Genomic DNA, 20,814 nt, shown 5'->3' on the forward strand with positions numbered 1-20,814 from the left:
AAACAGAAGGAACACAAATCTTTTTCTCCATTGCTTCTTGGATGACTTTCCCCTTTACATTTTTGCTTGGCACCAGAATGTTTCTTGCATAACAAAAATAATGTATTTGTAATGTGGATAAGGTGTCATTTGCAAAATAAATGTTGACTGAGTATCCCAAATGGAGAGCAAGGATTTCCCCCCCACCCCTGCACACACAGACACTACAGGAGAATTACTACAGTAAGCTTTCATTGAAAAGCTGGTGTTTTCAAGACATCAGTTGGCAAGATTTCCTTATATAATTTAGGGAGAATATAGATTGTATTGGTTTTGTACATAATACTTTCTGTGGGTTTCAGAAACCAGTTGCTTTGTCATACCAGTAGCATTTGTTAAATGGAAGTCATATGGACAGGCTTACATTTTAAAAAGGGTTCTGTATATGTAGTAAATCTTGGAACATTTTGGGTGAAAAAATGACATTTACAGAATCCTGTCTCCCAAGGCTGACTATACTTATTGGCTAGTTTAAAATCTGTGAAACCCCAGCTTTCTTTGCACTTACAGCAAATATTTTATGTCTTTCAAGAATGGGTCTTAAAAAGCTGTAATTATTTAATTTTTTCGTTTCACTCACAGGGTTGTAGCAGAAAAGGTAAAAGAAGTACTGTATACACGACCCAGGAAATACATCCACTGTTCCAGCCAAGAACCCACAGAACCAGGTTACATCAACATTTTGGAACTAGCAGAGTCTGTGTGTCGCTATGACTTGGATGACATGGACATCTTTTGGCTCCAGGAGCTAAATGAAGAGCTTACAGAAATGGGTAATTCCACAACATGTTCTCATTTTAAAAGCTGCACTTAATTTCTGCTGTTGGGGTTGTAGTGTGCTGTGTAAGGTCTCTGAAAAATTGCTGAATGAGAATTGAACAGAAATGCTAAAAGAAACAGGAGCTTAAAAAGTAATTACTTTCTTGATCTGTTAATGTTTTATGTTTTACTTGATGTGCCTAAAAATTTCTTGATGTCCAAAATCATCTGCAACTTCTGCAGACTGAGGCAGGAGAGAAAAACCCCACACCAGGTGGAATTAATTTCAGGACTTCAAAAGTTAAAGATTCTATGTAGGGAAAGCAGATGTTTCCATTTCTTGAGCTTGGAACTTATCTACAAATTCTGAGTTCTGAGGAACTTGCATGCTGTGTTCTCAACAGAGTAATTAAGTTTCACACATGTTAGCCCATTCAAAATCAGCTAAGTAAACTTTCTTTTTCCATGCAAGTTGTGGGTATAGAGGTCTATGAGCAGGAGTGAGTTATGGAAAATATTGGAATTATCACTAGAATAACTGAATTATGGTGGAGTAGCCTGTGTGGCTATTCTTCCATGGGTGATTGTAGGTCCTTTAGGAAGGACAGATTGGCATCTCCTGCATTTGCTGTTAATAAAATGAGAAGTACCTACAGAGCAGTGATAATTAATGGCCGCATTGTCTGTAACAGCAGTGAAATAGTGGTGACTGAGATCCAGAGGGGAGTGAGGAGGGGAAGTAGTTTTTCTGGTCCTGGACTTCAGGACGGCATGTTTCTACTTAGGGTGGGATCTGGGAGGCAGCTCTGAAGGGTGGAATTACTGAAGAGAGCTAGCAGGGCTTCAAGAACACTGTCCTCCAAGCACAAGAAAGTTCAATTATGCATTCAGAAAAATGAGTAGATATGTTGGGAGACTGGTTTGGTGAAGTAGGGAGTTCATGACTGAGCTCCAGTGCAAAAGGATGCACATAAATAGAAGCAAGGACAAATAACTTCCCAGCCATACAGGCATGCTGTAGGTAAAAGTTGTTAGCTTTTCAAGGGGGCAAATCTCCATCAATGGAGATTTTCAAGATATGACTCCATGTATCTGCTAAGCAACAGCCTTTTTGGATTTCCTATTGACTCTGCTTGGAGCCCAGGCAGAGGCTGAAGCCTTCTGTAGGACCCTTCTCACCTGAATGATTCAGTAATTAATTTAATTCAGGCAATGAGAAAGTATTAGGGCATGGAGAGAACACTTTAACTCTCCCTGTTTATTGTTTGTAACAAGGAATCACAATTAGTAGCCTTAGTTAAAATATTAGCTTCTGCAATTAATGTTATGTGAATATCCCAACATCTGAAGGCCTGAGTAAATCATAAGCTGTGAACATCATGATCATTTTTGAGGAAGGATTTTGATGAGATGCAATTTGGAGATGTCTTGTAGCTGTGAACATCATGGGGTTTCAGTGCATGTCCCGAAGCTGCAAGCTGAGGGCCAGTTTCATAGCAAATACTTTTAAAGTGCTCCTGCTTATGCTGAGTTTGATTAGTGGTGAGTATATGTAGTGTGTGTAGTGTTCACGTGAACAGATAGTAGATAAATATACTGTTGTAATCCATACTATCTTATTTTTAAAAAAAAAATCAGAAAAGTAAAACCAGTTTTCATAATCATCATTTTTGATCACTTCATCACGATGGACTTAGAGATACTGGGTGGTGCAACTTTCTTTACAAGATAAGAAGTATTCTTGATAAATTTTATTTCCTAGGGCATTAGTCTTCAGAAGAACACAGTGTGTGATTTTTGGATTTCATTAGTGTTTAGTAAAATTATGGAGGTGCAGGAAGGGTTGTATGAGAGCAGCCAGCAGTTACAGCAACTGCTGTCTTTTATGCTGCAGTGTTTTCTTCCAGGTGCAGCCCTGTGGTTTGTGTAAAATTTTTACTCAAGTAGTATTTCTGCTTGTATTTATAAAACAATGTTATAATTAGTCTGTAGAGTGAAAAATCTTGTCTATTTTTATTTTATTTTTAGATGCTCTGTCTACTGCATTAGTTGCTAGAAGTTGTCTTTTTTCTTTTCCTGCCTACTCTGACTCAGAAGCATCTGACTGTCCTCTAATTGCCCTTCCCTTTCTCTGTTGTAGGATGTGGGCTCCTGGATGAAAACACGATGGAGAAGACAATTGAAGTGCTGGAGCGGCACTGTCATGAGAACATGAATCACGCCATCGAGACCGAAGAGGGGCTGGGGATCGAATACGACGAGGACGTCATCTGTGATGTGTGCCGGTCCCCGGACAGCGAGGATGGGAATGACATGGTGTTCTGTGACAAGTGTAACATTTGTGTCCATCAGGTTAGTGCCTGCAGAAACCTTGACACACTCTCCTGTGGTTTAAGTTTACCCAGGCAAATGTGGAATTTGAATGGAAGTTAAATGCTAAGTGGAGGACTTTGCGGTTTTCTACATATGAAGGGTGGTGTGATACTGAGGTGAATTTTGGACTATAATTACAGTAGATTAAGTGGTCTAGCATAGTTAATAAGTGGACAGCTACAGTCTAGTACTAGGAATGCAAAGTGTGTATTTGGGACATGCAAGTATTTCCTCTGTGACTGTAAATAATTGTTCCCCCTATTACTAAATCTGCTTTTGAAGATAAACAGGACAGGAAATACTGGCTTGTCTGTTTGTGAGAAATCTAAAGATCATTTGTTTCAGAGCTTTTTTTTTTCCTTTACTGACTTCTTATTTAGTCAGATGTAGACTGTCCAAATTTAGCCATCTGGAACCATATGTAGGCACTTAATAGAGTGATCTTTTTCAGAAGCCATCAGCACCTGCAAAAACCATGGTCTCAGTCTGAATGGTGCTCATGTTTGTAGTGTTTCAGATGTAGTCAAGACTTTACACTGCCTGAGCTCAGCATAGTCAGGTAAAGATATCCTTATAATCAGAAAAGGGGTATGAATCCTGTGGTTTTTGTGCATCCTGTTCTGGAAGGGAGTTTTGCTACAAATTGAAAAGAGACCAAGAAAGTGGTTTGTTTTTTTTTTTTATTTAATGCATTTTTGTACTGATTGCAAGTAATATTTGGAAAACATATCTGACTGAAAAAAGACCTGTCACTTCTCTGCTCACAGTGGGCTGGCTTCCAGCCTGGCTGCTTTCCTGACCTGAGTCCTGGTGTGAAGCAGCCTGTGAGCCTGAGTTGGCAGTAAGGTGGCCAGTGACAGGAATATGGCTGGCAGCTGGGCTGCCTCCTCCAGTCCTTGCTTCTGCCTGTTAAGGAGTAATGATGGATTTGCAGTCAAAGCTCATGGTTGTCTCCTGACAGCTGAGCTTGAGTTGATGGTCTGCTGCCTCCTTGCCCCTCACTCTTCCCTGTGCTGGATCTGCCTGAAACAAACTGGAGTGTGTCTGGGCTAGAGTGAATCCTAACTATAACAGGGCTAGAGCAAATCCTGACTATAGCAACAACTTGTTTCATTTTTAATCTGGATCAGTTTGGTTCAACAAGTAGCCTCAGGTCTGTTTGTCATCACAAGCTTGGAGATGGAGGGGAGGAGGAGTGTGAGAAAATTCCTCCTTTGTGGTACCCTGTTGTGCTGGCTCAAACACATTGTGAAATTACTGTTTTAGTAGTCCAGGCATCCTTTGCTTATCAGTTAAAATTAGAAAATAGTTTCAGTCCATTTCCAACACCCTAGACATGATCTTAGATGTAATGCCACTTCTGCTCTAGTCACAAAAAGACTTCTGGTGGGAATATACCACAGGAGGAAAGAACACTTGTAAAATTTGGATTGCAGCTCCCCCTGTTGGGCTTTTACAGGAGTTGTCACAGCAAAAAAAACCAAACCATTTAGGTTAGTCAGTCCTGCCACATTTAATTCAGAGAAGTCCCCCTCCCTACAAGCTTGACATAAATGTGCAATGTTTTATGATATTGCTTAATATTAATTACTGAAATCTTACAAGCAGAAGTCTGGGAAGGCAAGTATGGGAAATTTATACTAGATTTAATCTGAAAGAATGGTTTCAACTCTTGATCCCATTTTTTTGAGTCTTTTTATGTTATCATTACCAGAGATAGTGTTAGAAATAATGAGATATCCACCTTTTTGATAAAAGTTTTTTTTTGGAGTGGTTGCGTGAAATTAGACCTTGGTGGCAACCACTGATTTCAGATATGCTCAGTTTCATGGAGGTAGGAGGGATGTGTATATACAGCAGGATCCACCATTGGATCCATTAAGAACCACGAGGAATCTGAATTGGAAACTAAACTATTTCTTTTAATTCTCAAATCTAGCAAAACTTAAGGAATCTCTCGTTTTCCATGTGGTTAAGTACAGTACTTAGTAAATAGTTGTAAGCCCCAGCATCTTATAATTCCAGTGTATGCTGTAATTTTTGTTGCAATATTATATAAATATTTAAAGAAAAGTTCACAGAACTGTAACCACAAACATTGCAGGAAATGATTTTCAGTCAAACAGCTCACATCCCTATCCCTAAATAGAATTATGTTAGAGCTAGAATTATGTTAGAGTTACATTTTTAGCAGTAGGAAATTGTGATTTTAGAAAGTATTAGATACAGTATCTAATTTAAAGGAAGTTAAAAGTCACTAAAGGTGAAGGTTTGTAACACCAGTGCTGTTGTGCAGTCCCAGTGGATATGTTTCACAAATAGGTGTAAAAACTATTGCTTTTGGGGCTGTTTGTCCTTGGATTAATTGACTCAATTTAAGGTAAAGAAATCACAGAAAGATTAAGTGAAAGCCAGATTGTGCCTTTGCTTTTTGAAAACTTTGCTCTGTGTGACTATGAATGCTTGTGCGTGAAATAATTTCAGCACAATGATTCCGTACCTGTTTTTCTCCAAGGCTTGCTATGGAATCTTAAAAGTACCTGAAGGGAGCTGGCTGTGTCGCACCTGTGTCCTGGGAATACATCCTCAGTGCCTCCTCTGTCCTAAAAGAGGAGGTGCCATGAAAGCTACCAGGACGGGGACCAAGTGGGCACATGTGAGCTGTGCTCTTTGGATTCCAGAGGTAAAACCCTAATTTCTCTCCTGTCTTCCCCTTCTTGTTCCATCCTCTGCCTATTCTCATGATTTAAGGTCTTTGACATAATACTGGGCTTTTTTGATAGGGCTGCTCAATCTGTGAAGTGTGGGAGAGAGTCCAGATTGTATTCCATTAATGAGTCACTTTGTCACCTCCATTTATTCAGCAATCGCTTCTTGGAATCATTATGGTATCTGTGACCTGCTAGAAAGGGCAACTGTGTCTTACAACTGTAGCTTCATTGTCTCATATTTTTTGATGAATTTGTGTGCTCAGATACGTGTATAATTTGCATGAGTACCTCCATTTTTTCAGAGTTTTGTTTGTTTGTTTGCTTAAAGGTTGCCTACGCTGTATTATTTCTATAGGATGTATGCTGCAATTTGTACTTAAAGTTTCTTTGAATTAGAATTTTTCTGAATGGTGGGGAGATGAGAATTTTTATCTCTATGTTATATACACTTTACAAGTAAAGTCTTTTTTGATGTATCTGTGCATAACATACATGGAGAGTTTCATAATGAAGTTTTACACTTCCTCTTCCATTTTGAATCAATTTAGCATCACAGTGTAGTTCTGTAAAATAGAAAGTTCTGGTAGGTATAGATGGAGTTTGTGTTTAATTTTGCACTTGGGATATTTATGTTTTATTTCTGGTAAGATTCACAAATCCATTATGGTGGGTGGTTTAATGTGACACAGTAGCCAGATCTGTCAGCACCATAAAAAGAAGGATACAGTGTTTTCTGAGTGTTCTGCTCCCAAGTGCAGACAGGTGTGATGTGCGTACAGCTTTGAGGAAGATGTTGAGATTTTGGTTTGGTTTATTTTGACTTAGTAATCGGATATATTGTGTAATTCTTACTTGTCTCAGGCATATATATATCTGCTTCTTAAGGAGATTATCTTTGCAGTTGCACTTTTCTTTTCAGGCCTACTTGTAGTTTCTGTTATCTCTTTCACCTTCAAGGAGAGAGGAGTTGAGGAAAAAAACCAAAAATATTTCTTTTTTAAAGAAGTCACTTCTACTCTTGTGCTTATGAAGTGTCTTGCCTGGAAGCTCTCCTGGCTCTGAGCTGACTGGTTTTTCTAAGTGATCCATTCTGCATGTGGTTGCCTTGCTATCCTCATCAGCAGAAGAGGAACAGTGAATTTTGGGAATGTGGTGATGGCTGGGCAGGAAGCTCACCCTGACTTCCTGCCTGCCCATCTCCCTCTGGCTGAGGAAGAGAAGTTACTGAGGGACACCCTGGGTGGGAAAGCTTGAATCCAGCTGTTTCCACAGCCCATTCAGTGATTCCAGGTTTTGGACACCTCCTCTCCACACCAATGGCATGGTGAAGAGGTGGCACATGCCTGCAGGCATGGCAAATGCCTCTTGGATCTGTTCTCTCAGACTTGTGTGTAGTCATTTGCAAAACAATTCAGTTACCAGAGAAGCCAGGAAAACCTTTTGCAAATTTCTACTAAAATGGCAGGTCATTTCCTGTCTGGAGTGGCCTTCTGTGCTGCAGGGGGCAAGAAAGACAGAGTTTGAAGTTCCAGGTATGGATGCTTTAGGGGAGAATGTATATTATCATGTATCTATTTTTTTTCTTCCGAGATACTAGCATGCTGGAACTTCCTAAAATAAACATTAATTATGAAGACACTGGTATTTCCTCTTGTGGCCCTAACAAAGTGAAGCAAGGCAGAAAGCAGGGAGGAAGGGGCTGTAAACGTCTGTGTCTTGTGGCAAAAGGCTCAAAGAGGCTTTGTGAGTCACCAAGTGTAGTCTAGCACTGTTGCAGTCAATTGTGCCAGGTGTTCTGCATTAATTCATTCAGCACTTGTCTTAAAATCTTTTTTATTCCCCTCCTTCCTTGGGAGTTAATGCTGTTTAAAGGCTTTGTTTTTGCTCCCTTGACTGATTGGGACAATGGAAGGTTTTTACTTTCCAAAGAGTACTCATTGATTTATATCCTCTTTTTCTTCTGCCTTTACTTTGCTTTAGTGTAAATATGTGGTCTATTTTGTGGGGTTTTTTTTTAAAGGTGTTCTTCTAAATTAAAAAAATCAAAAAAAGAAACACTGATACCAGAAAACCTGTATTGAGTGTTTTGAAATTCAAGGTGCTTCTCTGCCTTAGATAACCTATTACAGGTATGTCCTCTGCCAATCAATGTGGTTTTAGCTGAAGCAGCAAGTGATTACACCCCCACTCGGCTGTAGAGGAAAGATAAAATTTACTGTGCTGAGCAGCTGTTGTGAGTGGCTGTGCTCAAGCCACTGGACTGCCCTTCCCAACCACTGATGCAGATCCTTGTGTCCTGGTGCAGCTGCTGGTGGCACAGTTAGCAGGGAAGCAGAGGACAGCAGCGTGATTGATCGTGTGCATAACAGATTGTAGGCTTCAACAAGCCATTGTCTTCACTCTCTCCCACTCCTAGAACTTCTTCAGAGTATAGCAGTCAAGATGTAACCTGATGCAAAGTGAAGAAATGGAGAAAATGACTACGTGTTATGGCAGATGGATCATTTCTGCCTTGGGATGGGAGTTCTTGGGGGATGAAAAGGTTGGCTTCTGCTCTCTGGATCCCTTGTGAGCAGTAAAGTTCAAATGGACTTTGCCTTGAGTCCTCTTTGCAGAAACATGCAGGTGGCACAAAGCCAGTATAAATAAATTGCACCTGACTCTGTAAGTGCCTCTTTGTGCTTTTACAAAGTGGGGTAATATCAACAAGTCAGCATTACAAGCTGAATGAACAGTATTTCCAATACAAATGTTTCCTGACATTATGAGTCTCTTCTGGGGAAGGAGCAAGGAGAATGTTTAAGGGGGCAGAAAGGGACAGGGAAGAAGTCTGTGTCAATTCCCAGCTCCTGCTGGGAAGCCCAGTGGAAAGCTGATATTATTCAGTCTCCAGAAAAAAGTCATTGTAGATTCTGTTTTGATTTTGAAAAGAATATAGACAACCTGGTACATTGATACAATTCCTTAATTCCTAAGGGAAGGCTTTTCTCTCAGTGTAGTGGTAACAATCTTTGTACAATATTGTTTCAGAAATACTTGTGCAACTTGTAACCAGTTGTTCTGAGAATGGTCAAGTTAGATTCATGAAAGTCTCTTTCCTTTTGGAAGCAAAAAAGTTACATTTGATCATACTGAAGGGCACTGACCATGATTTTGTTGAACTACTCGGGCGTTCCAGGGACAGTCTTGTCACTTTTCCACCAATTTATAGGAATGCCACAAGAGGTTAAATTGTTAGTCACATCTGTCTCATGGGTGCATCATGTATTGCCTGACTGTTCTTTAAAACCTGAACCTTCTGAAGCATCTCAGTGTCTTCCTAATGAAGACTTGTGGAAATGCCATGCAGCCAGTTGACCTCAGTATGTTCCAGAAGATGTGGGCTTGCACTTGGCAGATCAGAGAGGGAAGTACTGTAACAAACATTATCTTGAGTCCATTTATGTCATTAATTCATGAACTATTGGTCAGCTTTTTTTTTTCCTAATGTGGAAATGATGAACCAAGTAATGTCTTGTGAAGCTGTTCTTTCCACCTACTTAAATGATGGAGAGAGTAGCAAAAATATTCTGAGCACAGCAACTGTGGCTTAGCACTGCTATCTTTGGTTAAGTCTACCTCACTGAGGAGGTCTGCTGAAGGAAGGCTTTTCATCCTTAGGGATTAAACAGGTTTTTAAATGAATATGTGCATCACATCATTGATGATGTACCTCCAAAGGGAAGCAAAAAAATTCGGCTTTGTCTACTGGCTCTTGTAAAGTTGCCAGTTTAATTATCACATGTTAAACTAATTCATCCAACCCAGGTTTTCTTGGGTGTCTCTTACTGTTGATTTACTCTATGAAAATGACTATAAAGTAATGTTCTTAAAGTTTTCTAGAAAAACAAAATAATTGTTGTTCAGATTTCACCCTTAACTTCCTTTTTTAGCCATCAGCTTTCTTCTGGCCTCACAGTGCCACAGAGCATGACCTAGGAACCTCCTTTCTTTGAGTTCTTAGGTTTGATCCCTTTGAGAAGAAGCCCATATTCCCACTACAGGAAATGCAGGTCTGCTCTATTCAGATGAATTGTTTTTAGAAAGTGTGGAGTATCAGCATAATATCAGCATTGTGGTTTTGGTTCTGCCAGGTGGCCCTCCAAGGCACAACTGCTGAATTCAAAAAGTGTTGTATAAGTGTCAAAATCTAAGCTTTTGGAGACTGGTGTTTTTGGGACAGTTATCCCACTGAAATATTCTGCTTTGTGCCATTCTCATACTGGCTCAGTTCTGCATGTTAGTCATTCAGAGCTCGCCAAGTTTTTGTTTCTGTGCTTGGATAAATTCTGTCAGGAGTGGCTTAGGGATGCCTACAGATATAAATATATCTGTTTAGGTTCCCAAGTCATAGAGGAAAGTCCTCATTTCCCTATATAGACAACAGGCAACTGAGAAACTTCTATCACAATGGATATATGGAAGTTAATATAACAAAGAATAGGAAAAACTATTCTGTCTATATATGTGGGGTATTTTTCATTTCTTTTAGTACTATCTATAATCTGGTCTACCAGAGATAAATTGATCATCCAGACTAAGTCTGTGAAAACTAGCAGAAGACACTATATCCTGCTTTGTAATAAGAGTAGTTGTTTTTTTTTTCTCAAATTATATTTGACACAGTCCATAGTTAAGAAAGTGCATCAGGATTATCTCTTGTGGTGGGAGTGCTCAGTGGAGAGGCAGAGCTGGGAAGCAAGGCTTTTTCTGGCTGCTGACCGATAGATCTGGTTCTGTCCCAAATATTGAATTGACAGAAGTAGATACTGTAGCAGATCTAGGGATTTTATAGCAGGAATTTTTCAGGAAGGTGTTTCTGTTTTGTTCTGAGGGGCTTGTATTTTGACATTTAAGTTAGACCTGTGAAAGCAGCACAGAGGGAAAAAAACCCCAAAACCACGAAGGAATGGAAATAAACTTAGAGTTACACTTGCTGCAGTCTCTCAACTAGTAGTGGTTTAGGAATGGTATTCCCCAATTTAGTGTTCCCACTGAAGCACTTCAAAACATGCACACTACCTCCTCCCTTGCACCAGGCTGGAGAGGGGATTTGGAGGCACAAACGGTTAGGATCATGGATTGAGAAAAGAAGAATTTACTGGAAGCAGCAAGTGAAATAAGAAAAACAAAGAAAAACTAACTGTAAGAACTACAATATCAGTAACAGAGCCAGTGCTACCCGACCACTGGCTTCACACCACACTTGCCTGACCAGAAGAGAGCCCTTTTCCCCCACTCTGAGAAACTGATGTGAGCTGGTATAGAATAACCTCTGGTTCCTTGCCGTGCTTCCTCTTGGCTACTGCAAAAATTAACACTATCTTGGCTGCAATCAGGACACTGGTTCATAACAAGGGCATGCTGTAGGTGCCTCAAATGTTTTGAATAATTGCAACTTTGAGTCACCAGGTTAAACTGATCATATTTCACACTATTGTCTGTGTGTGGGATCTTATGGGGGCCCTTTCTGAGAAGTCTGAGTACATGGAGATCTTGCTGGAAGAGAAATGAATGGATGGCTTTCTTCTTCTGATATAAATGGTGAGCTTGGGGTTTTTTTTCCCTTTGATAACTGTTTTCTGCGCTGCTATTTTTTCTTTACAGGTTAGTATTGCTTGCCCAGAAAGGATGGAGCCAATCACAAAGGTGTCTCACATTCCACCAAGTCGATGGGCTCTAGTGTGTAGTTTATGCAAACTGAAAACTGGTGCTTGCATTCAGGTACGTACTTGTCCCATAGTGACTCTGCAGGGGTGAATCTGTCAGAAGGGAAATTTTGGTTTTGTATTTGTTCTTCCTGTGTTCAGAGATGCTTTACAATGGAGTTGACTGTTGGACAGATGTCTGCTTCATAGCCATTTTCTATCAAATTAGTTGACTAGACAGAAAATTAGTCTGTGTTGCCATCTTTTGAATAAGGCTGAGGTGTTTAAGAGCCACTAATGTGTGTATCAAAGATGAACAGAAAACTTTCACTCAAACAAGAAAATCCTATATTGGGTAATACCAACTTCAAAGAGATCAATATTTTTAAGAATGTGTAGGAAATTGGTTTTGGTGGGGATGGATTTTCATGTAGTTGAGGTAGTTATGTCCTTTTTTTTCTAGTTTGCTGTTACTGTTAGTAATTGAGGATTTTTGTTTTATTTCATCTGCAGTGCTCCGTGAAAAGCTGCATCACTGCCTTTCATGTCACCTGTGCCTTTGAGCATAGCTTAGAGATGAAGACTATCCTGGATGATGGGGATGAGGTCAAGTTCAAGTCGTACTGTCTAAAGCACAGCAAGAACAAACAGAATTCGCTGCCTGATGTTGAGGAGCACCCCAAGAGCGTGCCAGAGCAGAAGCAAACCGAGAGTGAGAAAACGAGCCTGCGAGCCCAAAAACTCCGAGAGCTGGAAGAAGAGTTTTACTCACTAGTAAAAGTGGAGGATGTTGCAGCAGAGCTGGGCCTTCCTAAACTTGCTGTAGACTTTATCTACAATTACTGGAAATTAAAGAGAAAAAGTAACTTTAACAAACCATTGTTTCCTCCCAAGGAGGATGAAGAAAATGGCTTGGTGCAGCCAAAAGAAGATAGCATTCATACTCGCATGAGGATGTTCATGCATTTAAGGCAGGACCTAGAGAGGGTAAGAATTAACTTGTAAAGTTTTGAAAAACTATTTGCAGGTGAGCAAGGTCTTTCTTTGTGGATGAACGTGAGAATGAGGAAAGCAAAGTGAGATGATTTGAAAAATAATAATTTAAAAAATTAAAAAGTAAGGCCTTCAGCTCCAGTCTTTTGATATGCTGCACTGTCTGATGCAGAGACACTCAGGAGCTCTCTCTCTCAGTCCAGTGAAAGATCCAAGGTGAAAGCAGTGCTTCCTGACTTGCTTAAAGGTTATTCCTTTATGTATTTAAAGATGTATATTTCGATGTATAATGGACATATTTGGTAATTGACTCTATTAAAAGTAGAGTCTTTAGCTTAAGTTGAGTAAGTGTTTAAAAAAATAAAGAAACTTATTTGACCCACTGTAGTAGTAATTAGTGGTACAAATTAAATGAGAAAAAAATGTTACTTTTATTAAACAAAAAATAAGAGCAAGGCTTGTTACCACTGCCCGTTAGGTTGGCCTGTTGGGTAGGGGTCACCTGCAATTTTCAAGTGCTTAGAGGTAGGTAGTGAATGTAAAGAAGGTAGTAAAATAAAATAGATATGATGAGGAGAGGGGAGGTAAAAGCAGAAGAGGGGTAATAGTGTTGTAAAAAAAGGGGAAACAATATTGAGGAGAGAACAACATGAAAATACAGGAAGATTGTTGGAGCCAAGATTTGCACTTATCAGTGTAACTGTTGTCTTTAATCTATAATAATCAATCCCAGATCTTTTCCAGGACTGCTTTAAATATGGAAGCTTACTTTAAGAAAAAAATATAAAACTCATAATATGCCTCAGATGGTAGGTTGGTATTTGGGGGTGGGCATTTTTCAAGAGACCATGTAAGCTTTTTATTTGATAAATGTTTGGTTTGCACCAAATAGTGTTGAAATTTATATACTTATTCTGCGTAGAGGTGATTCACAATCTGAAATGCCTGTTTCCAAGTTTCTGAACTTCTTCAGAAAGATTTTCCACAAGATTTTCTAATCTTTTGTATCTTGGGATATATATAAATTTGGGAATCTTGGAATTTTGTTTCTAGGTAAAGAGATTCCAGTTCTGAACCGATGGAACTGAGTGCTGGGGAAAGTATGTTTGGCAGATACCTTTCAAGCAGCCCCTACGCTGTTTCTATGTTTTGAAAGCACTTTTTGGTATTTATCAAGAGCTTCCAGTGTCTCTTCTTCCTCTATTGCCTTAGGTGGAAATTCTGCTATTAACTCAAACAAGTAGAATTATGTGGAACTGAATCAGAATGGTTTGGGCTGGAAGGGACTTTAAACACCCTCTAGTTCCAACACTCCTGACATGGACGGAGACACCTTCCATGAGACCAGGTTGCTTAAAGCCGCATCCACACTTCAGGGATGGGGCTTCCACAACTTCTCTGGGAAACCTGTTGCAGTGTCTCACTGTTAACAATGTCTTCCTTATGCCCAATGTAAACTTACCCTCCTTCAGTTCAAAAACATTACCTGTTTTTCTGTCACCACAGGCTCTGGTCTCTGTCTTTCTTATAATTCCTTTTAATATAAGGAAAAACTGCAGTGAGATCTCTCCAGAGCCTTCTTTTTTCCAGGCTGAACATTTTTTTTAATAATTAGGTACATTCAGTAATATTCACAAGAACTTTACCAGGGGATTTCGCATGTAATGTTGTTGATAGTCTTTTAAAACTATGTCTGGATTTATTTTCTTACTGCCTTTTAAGTCTCCTGTTATTCCTCCATAGGTAAGAAATCTCTGCTACATGGTAAGCAGGAGAGAGAAACTGAAGTTGTCCCACAGTAAAGTACATGAACAGGTCTTCAACTTGCAAGTCCAACTCATTAACCAGGAAATTGCTGCAGGTAATCACATAAATGTAAAATATTTATAAATCCTGTCTGTATTTAAACTAAAGCAGTGTATTCTCTTTATCTTCCTGGTTAGTGCTTTTAACATGTAAAAATGCTTTTAAGAATTTTGTTCAAGTACATAATCAAAGTAGCAACACACAGAGAACTATATAATCACTTAAAATATTTACTTGAATATTTCTTTATTTTATGGCTGTTTCTGGTATATGCCTTTGCTTATCACTGTGGCATCCAGATAGCAGAAATGAGCTGGTGGTGATCTCCAGGTTTTTGCACCGTTGTGCTGCTGGGGTGTGGCACTGGTTCCCCACGGGAAGCCCTACCCTGCTGGTTGGTTCTCCAGCTGAGAAGGCTTTTTTGCTTGCTGTCACCAGTTGGTTCCTTCAGGCAAGGGAAAGAGTGACTGATGGGAATTGCTGCTGTTCTCATGTGCCTTGTGCACATCATGAGCAGCGCAGATTTCTTCGTTTGCCATCTGCATTTACTCTACTTTCTTCCAAAGAGTTTAAGTACTCTGGGTATTCATAGGGACTAGTAACTGGGAATGCTGAGGTACCAAGCCCCACTCTGCCCTTCGCATTTACAGCAACTTTTTAAAAGGAACACAGCATTTGGAAAGAGGAAGAGTGTATGCATACCAGTGTAGTTACTGGGATTTTTTTTAATAGGAAAGGCAGCCATTTTTTTGTGTGAAACTAAGATCTCACTGGTCTTTCTAGATACATACTTGAGTTTAGGGTGAAATCTTTGTGGTTTTTTTCTCTGCCCCTGACACATGGATAGGTTTCATTAGTACTGATATGGAGGTGTTTTTTTTAACTGTTTTAGATCAGACTAGTACTTCATGGAAGCAGTGGTACTCTGAAGCTCCTTGCTTTTGTGTAAATGTGTTTTATTAGAAATGTCTACTAAGTTTATTTAATATCTTTACAAATACAAGTGGTTTTTAATACTTATTAATAGCTTGATATTTGCAGTGGGCGCTGTATGCATGTATTACCACAAACAACTCGTATGTTGAGATAGAAAGACTTTTAAAGCTTAGAGAATTTTATAATACAAAGCAGAGAGTTGAACTAAGTCCAAATTGAAACTCAGTTTGAAGCATTGTTTTTTCTTCATCCAAAACTGAATATGAACCTTTTTTACGGCTTTGTTGGAACAACTTCAGTCGTATCTCAAAACTGGTTCAATTCACTGGCTTAGAGCCTCATAAAAAGGGCACAGTGTTGTTTTTAATGGAAATATTTAAATGCTTACCTAAATTCCAAAGTGGTGGATAATTTGGAACAGTTTGGTTATCCCAACTTCTCCTTAGTGTCCTAAAATAATTTCACGCTGATTATTTGCAAATGCTTCTTACTGTTGCAGGACCGTATAATGGACAATAAAACTTGTTACGGATGGCAAAAGAAATTACGCTTTTTAAAAAAGCCTTAATTCTTTTTCTTCTGCTTCCTCACCTCTTTCCCCTGTAGGCCATACCCTGACAAGTGCACTAGAGAACACGCTGTTCTACCCACCTCCCAGGATCACCCTGAAGTTAAAAATGCCCAAATCAGCACTGGGAGACTGCAAAAATAACTCGCTGAAGCCTGGCAACAGACCGCTTTCTCCTGACAACAACAGCACTGTTTACAGCAAACGGAGTGTGTCAAAGGAATCATTTGAAATTAAAGCAAAATCTTATGCCAGGTATCAGCACGACAGCAGAAGTAATGGGCTGCTGGCAGGGATCGGCAAGCCTCGGAGCGAGGCAAAGGACTCTGGCCCCACGCAGCTGATGGAGTTCCACCGGGGCCAGCCTTCCGGGAAGCCTTTAGCGCTCCAGGCTGCTTTGCATGGACAGTCTTCCATCGGGAATGGGCGGGTGCAGCAGGAGAACTCAAGGCTGGTGTCCAAATCCAATGGTCTGATGGGCAGGGTGGGAGATGTGAGCCAGAGAGACAGCTCCAGCCAGACGTCCTACGAACAAGAGTCCGTGCTCACGGCTCACTTGGCCAGCCAGAGTGGGTTCCGAAAATCCACCATAGAACATTTCAGCCGGTCCTTTAAAGAGGCTACCAACAGTCTGGTGAGGACCACAGAAGATCTCCGGTGCTGTGAAAAGCCAACGAGAAGACTTGCAACAAAAGATCGCTTGTGGAGCAAGCAGACACTTGAAGGTGCTCCATACCAGGACAACGATGGGTACTGTCCTGACTTAGAGCTGAGTGACTCTGAAGCAGAAAGTGATGAAAACAAAGAACAAGTAAGGTTAAGACGAAGTAGCTCAGAGAGAGAAAGCCCAAGTAAGGACTTTGGAAGAGACTGTCACAATAGAAACAAAAAGAATATGATATCTCACAGTTCGGTACAAAGGTGATTAGAAGCCCCCACGGGGTAATTCAGCCTTTATGTATTCCAGTGTACCAGTGCAAAGCTCAGCATCAAAAGGTTCCAGAAAATAGTCTAGGACCTATTTAGGAAGAGCTGCAGTAGGGGATGGGGGAGGGGAGAGAAATCAGAGTAGTTTTGTTCAACTGTGAATTGGTTTGCAGTCTTTGCAAGGTTAGCTCAGTTATCCACAAAGCCATGTGGAAATTGTGTGTTTTATCGGAGGGTAACATTTGGGAGAGCACAGAGCGGCTAATTGTGCAAAAATTCAGGAAAGCACTTCCCCCTTGCCAGCTGAAGGGCAAGGCACCGTGTTCATGTGGAGGCAGTCTCGTGGTGGTGGACAGGTTTTGAAGAAGTCCTTGCATTGCTCTAACGTGTTGCAAGAGACTGCAAACGGAGACACTGAAACTGCGTTGTTGTGGCACCTGCAGTATGGCTTTGATCCAGCAATGCACTTACGGATGTGTTAGGAAGTTAAGCACGTGAAAAGTCCTGCTGGTTTCCCCCGGGAACGTTTGTGCTCAGCTATCCGAGCACATGCCGGTGTGCTCTGCTGGATCAGGCCCAAAGTGACTACTAAGTGATGATCCCCTTCTGCAGGAGGCTTTGAACTGCAGTGGCGTTTGCAGGCTCCCTGCAGAGGGCGGAAGCAGGCGTCGCTGGCGCTGCCAAACTCGCTGACCTCTAGACGTGCCCCCCCTTCCCTGCTTTTGCTGAAGGTTGTGTTTCTCTTCACAATAATTCGCTTATTTTGTAAATATACAACTTCTAGTACTTCAGTTTTTTTTAATCTCTGTACATAGATGCTTGTTGTGGGATGCACTTGTAAATATTTTACCCAGCTAACAAGTACAGATGGCTAATTTTGTGGATAGTGTTTACAAAAGTAGATGTACTACTTCAAAGAAAAAGGCTATTTGACACTTACACTTAGGCAATCACCGGTGATGCCAGGTTCCTCTTGAAACTGAGATTTCATGTCCAGAGGTGTTTTTTACCTGGTATTTTTAAAGTCAGCAGAATTAGAAATAATTTTAGCTGAATTTTTTTTTTCAGGTGCAAATTTTCAACCCTAGTTGCCTGAACACAGCATAGGAGTCTTCTGGCATCTAGGTCTGTAAAATTTTAGCCAGTTGTCATTTAGAGTATGATGGTTTAATTAAAGATTTTTTTTTTAATTCCTAAAAATCTACTATTTTATTACGCTGCTTTTCAACCTCTGGATCAGTTGCTGTTTCCCAGTCTTAACACATTTTTTGTATGTCCTTTAAAATCAGCAGTTGTTAAATAGCAATTAAATTTCAGCCCGTACCAACTGAGGAGTTGCGAAGGGAAGTGAATTAATCCCTTTCTGTTTGTTTCAAAGACAGGGGGCTTTTGTTTGAATGCAAACTAACTTCTTGTTTTACAGATGGTGTTGTGTTGATCAACAAAGCTACTGCACTATTTTTGTCTGAAATGCTGTACATTTCATAAACACACAACATCCTCTGTCCCCACATCACCGGCTGAAACGACCCACAGGTTGTGTAGGGCACGTTGTACAGCTCTGTTGAAGGTTCAGTTTTGTCTACAAACAAAAAGGTGTTCCCCCCACAGCATGAAGATGACTATGCAGGATCTGAACAGCAACTTGGTTTCGCTTCATAGTTTTTATTTATTGCTTTTAGGTTGGGAAATGGCAATGACATTTTCAGATTTGTTTTAAACTTTGAAATCTCCCTAGTTGCAATAGGACTAGCAGGTCAGGGGCTGGAGGACTCTTAAGTAGTGAAATAATTTTTTAAAAAGTATACTTGGCCAATCTGCTCTGTTTGCTTCATGCATCTTAATTTTTTTTAATTTTTTTTTTTTTTTACTTCTTGATTTTTTGTATATTTGTGTAATTGATCTTTCTAAAGCTGTATCTTCAAAATTATTTCTTTTGGTGTAAATATGCAGTAGCAATTTAGGTTTCCACATATTTTATTTTTATGGGAAATGCTTTGTGTTCTAAGCCATGGGTCATTCAGAATAAGTAAACAAATGTCTGTTCATTTGTATTCTGGTTCTGATTCTCTTAGTTCTCCTTCAATATTTATTAGTAATCCTCTCTCACTGGCCATGAAATTTTATTAAGCTTTTATTGGGAACACTTATCTGAGAGGTCAGCAAAGTGTTCATGTTATTTTGTGGCTGGAAGCATATGACGGAAGAGAGGGAAAATGGTGCTTCAGCAAAACTCAGCGTTTCTGCTCTTCTGGGGTTATCAATTCAGTTGTTTCCAGTCTGGGCAATGGTTTTGCTAATTTTTACATGATTTTAATAGACATATGAAGGAGCCCTTGGTTCTGTAGTTCTCAAGTATTGTCCCCAAAGTGCATTTGCTAGTTTTTATTGTGCGTTCGGTGGCTAACTGTTTGAAGTATTACCTCTTAACCTTATTTGTCAATTTTTTGTTGTGTTTTTGCATTTTGTTTTATATATATAAATATATATATATTCAATTTTCCAAGATGGACTCGGTCTTTTTCAGATGTCCCCTTTTTACAAGTACTTTTTCATTAAATTATGAAACTGCTAACAATATTTTCATTTGTTGTGATTTATTCAGGGCTTTACCCTCTGTGTCTGGCAGGTTGTAAAACTCATCAGTACTGCGTCCATTGAGAGTAAATTATTTCTGCCGATTTGGCAATACTTTAACAAGTATCCAGGAAAACCCTTCCCCTTCAGCCTCCCAAAAAAAGAGTCGCTGAGCACTAATTTGCTGTGTATAGCAAATAGTGCAAGCCTGGCTTTTGTTTCTGCCTAGCTGAGCAAATGTAACAGACCATTTGCTGCCCTGGCCTCCCTTTTCAATGTATGTGCTTATGCTGTGGTATGGCTGGTTTTCCCTGCCGGACGCAGTGAGTTGCAGAGGAAGAGCCGTCGCCAGGCCTTCTGTCTGATCCCTCTTCTCGCACCGCAGATGAGCGCACTGAACACGCACGGCCTCCGTGCCAGGCACTGAGCGGGGCCAGCGGCTCCCGGGATCCTCGGCTTCACGCGGCTTTTGCCCGGCCTCCGGCTGTAGCTCCCCCTGCTCCTGCAGGCCGGTGCCGTGGGTACCTTGGAGCTGCTCCCTGGCCTAGGGCAGGGAAGAAGGAAAAAGGAGAAGGTGGAGTGGGAGGTGCTGGGCTAGCTGATCCCATAGCATCCCTCCTGCTCTGACTGGCTCTGCAGCTGGCAGCCTTCAAGAAGGATGGGATTTGCAGTGTGGGTGTTGCAGGCAGCAGTGACCCTCCTGCCTGAGATGGCTCTGGCAGCAGCAGTGAGTCAAAGCTGAGCAGCCAAGAACACGCTTGTGGACTGGCTTAAGGACTGGAGTGACTGAGCAGGTGGCCCCAGGCAGGCTGGAACTGCAGCTAGAGAAAGCTTGGGGGAAATGGAGCCCAAACCCTCAGCTGAAAAGCAAACAGGAGGTAAAAAAAAAGGGGAAAGACAGTAAAGGTGCAGACGAATGGAAGAAAAGCCAGCACTAGGAAGAAGCAGTAAGTGTTGGACTGTTTGTTGTTATTCAGGACCAGGATTTCTTCTTCCCTAAAGGCATCTTGCAACAGATACCAGTAACAGACTTCCTTGTGACTTTCTCACTGGTGGCTTCTAATTCCCTCTCCACATACAGTCTGCTTGTGGCTGAGATGTGGGAAAGACAGGGCCAAGGAAGGAGACAGCCGTTTCCAAATTAATGGAGACACCAACTATTTGTTTGTAGGGTCTTTTCAACTACGTGTGCTTACTTGATGGTAACATGGACCAAGGACTGAAGGGGCTGCACAGTGGTTCTGAGCACCATCATCTCTGCATTTATGTTTCTGCCCTAAAAGAAATGTTTCTCAGTTATAACTTGTGTCTGTCACTTGTGGAATGTTTTCTTTGCACCATGAAAACCAAACCATTGAAGAAGTTACAAATGTTTGGCTATAAAATGTAAGCCTGAAACGTTCCCTTGTTTGGATGCGGTCGCTCTGATGACCTGGCC

The 20,814-nt window shown here is 40.6% G+C and overlaps 1 protein-coding gene across 6 annotated transcripts in view; it reads left to right on the forward strand.

Annotated features, from left to right (window-relative positions):
- JADE3 (jade family PHD finger 3) overlaps positions 1-19,379 on the forward strand; it is a 64,260-nt gene extending 44,881 nt beyond the window's left edge. For all 6 annotated transcript variants that reach the window (XM_064408190.1, XM_064408188.1, XM_064408185.1 and 3 more), the window contains 7 exons: positions 622-812; positions 2,939-3,150; positions 5,687-5,854; positions 11,529-11,645; positions 12,083-12,556; positions 14,306-14,423; positions 15,911-19,379. In XM_064408190.1, coding sequence (XP_064264260.1) covers positions 622-812; positions 2,939-3,150; positions 5,687-5,854; positions 11,529-11,645; positions 12,083-12,556; positions 14,306-14,423; positions 15,911-16,797 — 2,167 coding nt within the window. In that variant the 3' untranslated portion in view covers positions 16,798-19,379. The remainder of the gene's footprint in view (positions 1-621; positions 813-2,938; positions 3,151-5,686; positions 5,855-11,528; positions 11,646-12,082; positions 12,557-14,305; positions 14,424-15,910) is intronic.
- The last annotated feature ends 1,435 nt before the right edge of the window (positions 19,380-20,814 follow it).

The sequence above is a fragment of the Passer domesticus genome, chromosome 2 (genome assembly GCF_036417665.1).
Source record: "Passer domesticus isolate bPasDom1 chromosome 2, bPasDom1.hap1, whole genome shotgun sequence".
Lineage (NCBI taxonomy): Eukaryota > Metazoa > Chordata > Aves > Passeriformes > Passeridae > Passer > Passer domesticus.